The following is a 7,945-nucleotide window of genomic DNA, read 5'->3' as shown; positions in this document are numbered from 1 at the left end:
TCCAAACAGCATCCCCTTCTTTTCAAGCTCTGCTGACTTCTCCAGGGAGTTCACGTCAAACTGTCGAACGGAGAGCATGAAATGTGATCACGGCAGCCTGTTTGGCAGATAACGAGGTTTCCAATCAACATCCCGAGGCAGAAAAATATAACCGGCCGAATGAGATAAATCCATATTGTTTTGAGAGTTTGACATTTGACAGCGAGTGGAGAGAAATACATGTCGGACCTCGTCTTCATGCGTATCCACAGGAAGTTAGTAACCGTTTGTTTATGGACGCTCTGATTGCGTCCTCTGAGACTCTCGTGATGCCGGCTCATGTTGAGACAAACCGTTGCCCCGGAGATGATAGAGGAAGTGATGTCAGATGACTGATGAGGTTCAGTTTGTGCCACTGCATGTCAGACAACACCGGAGGTTATTTTATGCTCAACAAAAGACTAAAATACCTCAACAGCAAATGTGATGCAGACATTCGTGGTCCCCAGAGGGTGAGCATACAGACTTTGGTGATCCCCTGACCTTTTAACTTTACATCCATCAGGTAAAAGTTCTTTTCACTCGTCCAATTCTTTGATTTATGTCCTGCAAAAAAAAAAAAAACCTGCAAAACTAACAACATTCTCACCAAATTCTTTATTTTGCTTAAATTTGTTTGTGTTTGTTGCTTTTAAACAGATTTTCTGCAAATTATATCTTCTGAAAGATTCTAATAGTTTTGGGCGACTCAATTAATTAAGCATTTTCAATTAATTTGATTTAATGTATTTTCTGTTGTTGAATTCAAAGCATGTTTAAACAAATTTCAACATGAACATAATGGAGTTAAGTTCTTAATCACATTTATTTTTGATTTAATAAGAAATGGTTCTTATGGGTTAAATATTTATTTTTTACCTATAATAAAACAATTACTAGAGATTTAGTTCCATTTTTCTTTTTATGTTAAAATCAAATGAAGTGAAAGTGGTTTAGAAGCCTGTTTTAACTCTCAGCAGGTTAGACATACATTAAACATGGTCTGTGCTCGGTCAGCAGTGCGCGCTCCCGTGACAGAGAGCCCCGCCGCCGCCGCGCACCGTGAACGCGCCTCTCCATGCGGTTTGAATAAAGAAGAGGAAAAAAAGCAGCACAAAAAAATAATAAAAATCAGCTGATGATGAAAAGACATGAAGCGGTTCCTGGAGCGGAGAGCGGACACCGGTTTGATTACCTCATCTGAACCCGGTCCCGGTGACCGGGGGTTCCGGTTCTGCGCTCGGCTCCTGCGCTCTTTGTCAGCCGGTTCACACCCGGGCGGGTTTCTGTGGGTTTTTCCTCTGAATGAAGCGGCTCCGGCGGAGGCGGACTCTGTGGTTTTAACGAGCGACGGACCCGGGACCGGTTTCATTTGATCGGGTTTTTTTTCCCTGCGGAATCTGCGCGGGTTCGGGTTTTGCTGCCGGACTCCCATCACCTTTTGTCTGGAGGAAGAAGCGGCTGATGCTGCGGTTCACGGTGAAGTCACTCTGACGGAGGATCCACCGGATCAGGATCCACCGGATCAGGTCTCTCATCAGCCTTTATGTGATCTTCCTTCACGGGACCGCGGAGACGCCGCGGACGGATTAGTTCAGGTTTACACAGTGGGTTTCTAAACATTTATATTATTTTATTATTTATCATAGCAGGTCTTCGCCTCGGTCTTTTGTTTCGGAATCGACCTGTCAGTCCCGGACCTCTTGTTAGACCCTTCCGGTCTTGTCCCGGGTCGTTCCGGTCTGGTCCCGGGTCCAGGAGCACCATGCCGGAGTGCGTGTCGGTGCCCGAGTTTTTGCATGAGGTCCAGGAGGACTGGAGCTCCCCGACCACGTCCTCCTTCACCGCCAAGATGATCAGCTGCAGGAACACCGTCTACCTGCTGGAGGAGGTCAGTATTCAGTACAGCAGGGGTACTCAGTAGTAGGATTCAGGGGTAGTATTCTGTAGTAGTGTTCTAGAGTAGTATATTCAGTGGTACTATTCAGGGTATTCTGTAGTAGTGTTCTTAGTATTCAGGGTATTCTGTAGTAGTGTTCTATAGTAGTATATTCAGTGGTAGTATTCAGTGTTCTATATAGTATATTCTGTAGTAGTGTTCTATAGTAGTATATTCAGTGGTACTATTCAGGGTATTCTGTAGTAGTGTTCTTAGTATTCAGGGTATTCTGTAGTAGTGTTCTATAGTAGTATATTCAGTGGTAGTATTCAGGGTATTCTGTAGTAGTGTTCTTAGTATTCAGGGTATTCTGTAGTAGTGTTCTATAGTAGTATATTCACAGGTAGTATTCAGGGTATTCTGTAGTAGTGTTCTATAGTAGTATATTCACAGGTAGTATTCAGGGTATTCTGTAGTAGTGTTCTATAGTAGTATATTCACAGGTAGTATTCAGGGTATTCTGTAGTAGTGTTCTTAGTATTCAGGGTATTCTGTAGTAGTGTTCTATAGTAGTATATTCAGTGGTACTATTCAGGGTATTCTGTAGTAGTGTTCTTAGTATTCAGGGTATTCTGTAGTAGTGTTCTATAGTAGTATATTCAGTGGTAGTATTCAGGGTATTCTGTAGTAGTGTTCTTAGTATTCAGGGTATTCTGTAGTAGTGTTCTATAGTAGTATATTCACAGGTAGTATTCAGGGTATTCTGTAGTAGTGTTCTATAGTAGTATATTCACAGGTAGTATTCAGGGTATTCTGTAGTAGTGTTCTTAGTATTCAGGGTATTCTGTAGTAGTGTTCTATAGTAGTATATTCAGTGGTACTATTCAGGGTATTCTGTAGTAGTGTTCTTAGTATTCAGGGTATTCTGTAGTAGTGTTCTATAGTAGTATATTCACAGGTAGTATTCAGGGTATTCTGTAGTAGTGTTTTAGTAGTATATTCAGTGGTAGTATTCAGGGTATTCTGTAGTAGTGTTCTATAGTAGTATATTCAGTGGTAGTATTCAGGGTATTCTGTAGTAGTGTTCTTAGTATTCAGGGTATTCTGTAGTAGTGTTCTATAGTAGTATATTCTGTACTATTCAGTAGTAGTATTCAGGGTATTCTGTAGTAGTGTTCAGTAGTAGTATTCTGTCGTATTAGTATTCAGTAGTAGTATTCTGTAGTAGTATTCTGTAGAAGTAAATCAGTTCTGTGTGATGAATGTGTTCTCCTCTACAATCAGGGCCGGACTGAACTTCTTGGGGGTCCAGGAGTCAAACTTAGGTCCTGGGCCCCCATCGAGTCCCCCTCCCTGTCCACCATGTTGTTTCTCCTTACAAACGTATGAAAACTTGTAACTGCATCAGCTCCTGACGATTAAAACACACACACACACACACACACACACACACACACACACACACACACACACACACACACTGTTGTGGTCAGAGGAGTCACTGAACCAAAGACAAGATCCTTGACTGACATGAAAAACAAAGAGTCAGTGCAGTCAGTGAAAGGAAGTGACCATATTTGGACTGTTTGAGGAGCGACGGATGGATCTGACGATCCCCAGAGGCAGAGGGGACACCCTTACTGGATCTGGATCCATCTGGATCTGAATTCAAATCTTCATAATTCAAGGTCAACTTTACAGCTAAGGTCACAGTAGTGACCTGTCAATCACAAGGTAGCCCCGCCCCTAAAGTGTACCCAGCTTCATGGTCTGGACGTACACGCCGACACACAGATAAAATGAATCATATCATCCTTCCTTTGATCCGCCGCCGTGGAAACAGACTACAGACCACGTTCTCCAGCGTCTCCCGGGGGTTCCCGAGGCGTTACTAGACCAGATGAGATGCATAATCCCTCCAGTGGCTTCTGGGTCTATAGTACCCTGGGGGGTCTCCCAGCAGTTGGACATGCCCGGAAACACAGGATGCCCAGGAGGGTTCCTTATCAGATATGTGATATTTCCAACCGCCTCAAACTGGCTCCTTTCCATCTGTTTCAATCGTCTCAGGATGCATTCAAATGTTTATTCAACTAAGAAACCATTCATGGATAAAAGACCCAGAGAGGAATATCTGTGTTATTAAATAAGCATACAATTAATAATGGCTGACTTCCATTTAGCTGCTTCACTTTCAGGGTCCTGATACTTAGAAGCCCCATTTAAAAAAAAAATACTTATGATGGGCTTGAACCTGTTATATTCCAAACTTTAAAGTAAAAACCTCTGATCAATTCAAGTATTCACCCGCCCCTTCCAAACTCCATTAAGAAACCCCTTAATTAAAACCTCTGCTTCTACAGGTGGTCCATTCCAAACCTTTAACCTCCAACCAGAACCTCGTCAATTTAAAAACACATTATTACCGGCCGTTTAGTCTTCCTACTGTGACACACACACACGCACACACACACACACACACACACACACACACACACACGCACACAGGAATGTAGCGGCCAGTTGTCAGAGGACAAAGCTCGTCCTCTGTGTGTGTGTGAGTGTGTTTGTGTGTGTGTGTGTTGAGTCAGCAGGTGAATTGCCGCCTCTTCACCCCTCTGCACGAACACACACTCAGCAGTTTCACACACACTGATGATTAAAACATTACATTGAATGTGTGAACGTGTGTGTGTGTGTGTGTGTGTGTGTGTGTGTGTGTGTGTGTGTGTGTGTGTGTATTCAGGTTTTGGACAGTGACCGGTTGGTGTTACAGAAGATGAAGAAAGCTGCTAAAGCTAAATATACATCTGGACAAGGTGAGCAGTCACTCACACACACACACACACACACACACACACACACACACACTTCCTGTCCTGACGGCGTCCCCCCTCCCCTGTCAGACCACGTCTCCCACCTGGAGCAGTACATCAACTCGATGGAGAAGCTGTCGGTGAACTGCCACTCCAACGGGGAGAGCGAGGTCGGCTCCGCCTTCTGCCGACTCGCCGACTTCTCCAAGGAGCTCCTCTCTCCCATGAAGAACCTGGTGAGTCACCGCACGCCGCCACAGAGGTCAGAGGTCAGAGGTCACAGCGCTGGCGTCCGAAAACAGGCACTGTTATGGACCTTCATGCATTGCTCTGAAGGAGAAATGAAAATGAAAAATCACATATTTAATGTGAGCATCACAACACAACAGGATACCGCTCCTTTCATTCTTACCTTTCACAATAAAAGCCCTAGCGGCACCACTGCTTATCAGGGGAACTTAAATTACAACAAATTAGTTTACACATGTATTTATTACAATAAAAACAGGTAAAACGTGTGACTACAAACTGAGTGTTGACCAATCCCTTCCAAACTTTAACGTTTAAACCAACAGCAGTATTGAGAAACCCTCTGATTGAAAACCTATAATTAAAGCTTGCTTTCCCAGCCTTTTGCAAACTCCATTGAGAACCCCTCAAACATATTATTTCTTAACTGGTCCATACCAAACTCCATTGGAAAAAACACAGAGGGGGGGTCTAAACGGTCCCACTCCAAAATCTCAAATTAAGAACCCCTTAATTGGTTTTTGTCTGTTCCATTCAATACTCCATTGGGGAAAATCTCTGTTTGTACTTATTAAAGTCATTGGTGTTGACAGTGGAAGTTACTTTAATTGTATTTGTATGTGCAGTTGAAGAGCATGCTCCACAACATCAACTTCTTCCTGGACTCTCTGGTGAAAGGAGACCTGAGGGAGGTGAAGGGGGTGAGGACCTCATGGGTCATTTATTATGCATTGTGATAAACCTTTCAGTTCTTTACAAGTTATTATTATGGTCATATTTTCTCGGGATAGTGTTGCCAGTCATCAGGAGGCAGCAGTGAATCTAAAATCCTGTTTCCTGTCTCTCCTGGTTAGGATCTGAAGAAGCCTTTTGACAAAGCGTGGAGGGACTATGAGAGCAGATTGTGAGTGACCATCAAACTGAATTATGTCAAGTTGTCTGTTTACATGTACCGTGTTAGTGCAGGTTAATATCTTTATGGTTTCATAAACCTGTCTGCTGGAGTACTGCCAGCAGGGAGTCGTATATAAAAACAAGAAAACATGATAAAAGATTACTTTTATGGTGAAATGAAGGAAAAACGCATTGACCGGCTGGAAGCTTCAACATGCAAGACAGTGAGACGGCACATTTAAAAAATATATTAATTGCCATTAGAATAAGAATTAGTTTATTGAAAAGGGGACAGTGCAATTTCATAAAACACATGGTTACACATGGTTAAAAAAGCCAGAATTAGCCAGAAGGCTAGTTTTCATCTGTAGTCCCCTGGCCATGATGTAAAAAAGGCAATAAAATTACAATTAAAAAAGAAGAAAAGAAAAGAAAATACATGTACAAGATAATACAAAATACATATGCAAACACTTACTATACAATTAAGAAAAAATGCAACAACACATTATCATAACATCAAAACATCACAACAGTTGTTGTGATGTTTTGATATATATTTGTTGTACCAAATGTTATACATCATGCCTGATGTATAACATTTGGTACAAATTAATTATCATATAAACATTTTTAACTTTGTCGAAAGGTTAAAAAAAGAAGAATCTCCGAGCTATTCTTTGATATTTCAGGCTTGACAGGGTTAAGATTAATTTAAATTATAATAAGAGGTGTGTGTACGTGTGTACGTGTGTGTGTGTGTGTGTGTGTGTGTGTGTGTGTGTGTGTGTGTGTGTGTGCAGTAAGCAGGTGGAGAAGGAGAAGAGGGAGCTGGCCCGTCAGTATGGGATGGTGAGGAACGAGGTCAGCGGAGGAGAGATTGCAGAGGAGCTGGAGAAGGAGAGACGCTCCTTCCAACTGAGCATGTGTGAGGTCAGTGACTCCGCCTTCCTCCTTTTCTTCATTCTCCTCCTCTTCTCCTCCTCCTCCTCCTCCACTCACCCTTCCTCTTTTTCTTCTTCCTTCTCATCCCCTTCGGCCTCCTTCTCCTTCATCTTTAATAATTTATCTCTTCCTTCTGTTCGCCCTGATAGTCCTCACACCTCCTCACCTCCTCCTGCTGCTCCTCAGCTACTCTCAAACAAATCCATCACTTACTAAATGTGCAGTCATGTCTCTGTCCAATAGAAACTCTCCTCTCTGTGTTTCTCAGTATCTGATTAAGGTCAACGAGATAAAGACGAAGAGAGGAGTCGACCTTCTGCAGAACCTCATCAAACATTACCACAGCCACAACAAGTAAGAACACATACACACACACTCACACATACACACACACACACACACACACTCACACACACACACACACACACACACACACACACACACACACACACACACACACACACACACACACACACACACACACACACACACACACACAATCTCTTCGTTCCCTCAAGGCAGCAACCTCCCATTCTGAAAAGTGAAGCCAACACTGAAGTGCCTTAAAGCTGCATTCTCTCTGCTGGCCATCAGGGGGCGACTCCTCTCTGATTGCATGGAAGTCTATGAGAAAATGGTCCTACTTCTCTCTTGATGTATTATCTCAGTAAACACTGTAAACATGAGTTTATGTTCTCAATCTCTAGTTTCAAGTCTTCTTCAATCCAGCATGATGTTCATTTAGTACATTATGGTCCATTTAGAGTCCACCAGACCAGAACGCTTGTATCCATCAGATCCACCTGTCGCTCCTCTGGAATCCAAATATGGTCACTTCCTTCACTGGTTGCAAAATTTCCAAAATGCTGGCTTCAGAACCGCAACCCATAAAACAATGAGTGATGTCACAATGACTCTTCTTAGATAAAGTCCATAACACACACACACACACACACACACACACACACACACACACACACACACTACATGCAGTAAACTGACGTGGTTGTATTAACTGTATACTGTGTGTGTGTGTGTGTGTGTGTGTGTGTGTGTGTAGTTTCCTGCAGGAGTGTGTTTCCACCACTCAGAGGTTGAAGCAGTACATGGAGGAGCTGAACGGAGTCCTGAACACGGTACGTGT

At 42.9% G+C, this 7,945-nt stretch overlaps 1 protein-coding gene across 5 annotated transcripts in view; it reads left to right on the top strand.

Annotated features, from left to right (window-relative positions):
- The first annotated feature begins 415 nt into the window (after nucleotides 1-415).
- The window catches only part of unm_sa1614 (un-named sa1614), a 17,300-nt gene continuing 9,770 nt past the window's right edge, over nucleotides 416-7,945 (top strand). For 2 of the 5 annotated variants that reach the window (XM_084020132.1, XM_084020129.1), the window contains exons 1-8: nucleotides 1,004-1,909; nucleotides 4,644-4,716; nucleotides 4,804-4,949; nucleotides 5,589-5,663; nucleotides 5,817-5,866; nucleotides 6,660-6,789; nucleotides 7,070-7,155; nucleotides 7,862-7,937. In XM_084020132.1, the coding sequence (XP_083876258.1) occupies nucleotides 1,784-1,909; nucleotides 4,644-4,716; nucleotides 4,804-4,949; nucleotides 5,589-5,663; nucleotides 5,817-5,866; nucleotides 6,660-6,789; nucleotides 7,070-7,155; nucleotides 7,862-7,937 (762 nt within the window). In that variant the 5' untranslated portion in view covers nucleotides 1,004-1,783. Of the gene's footprint in view, nucleotides 545-1,002; nucleotides 1,910-4,643; nucleotides 4,717-4,803; nucleotides 4,950-5,588; nucleotides 5,664-5,816; nucleotides 5,867-6,659; nucleotides 6,790-7,069; nucleotides 7,156-7,861; nucleotides 7,938-7,945 lie in introns of those variants that run through there. The other 3 variants (XM_084020131.1, XM_084020130.1, XM_084020133.1) reach the window with 3 other exon arrangements.

Source organism: Eutrigla gurnardus (genome assembly GCF_963514095.1).
Source record: "Eutrigla gurnardus genome assembly, chromosome: 2".
Taxonomy (NCBI): domain Eukaryota; kingdom Metazoa; phylum Chordata; class Actinopteri; order Perciformes; family Triglidae; genus Eutrigla; species Eutrigla gurnardus.
This window is presented reverse-complemented; position numbering and strand designations above follow the sequence as displayed.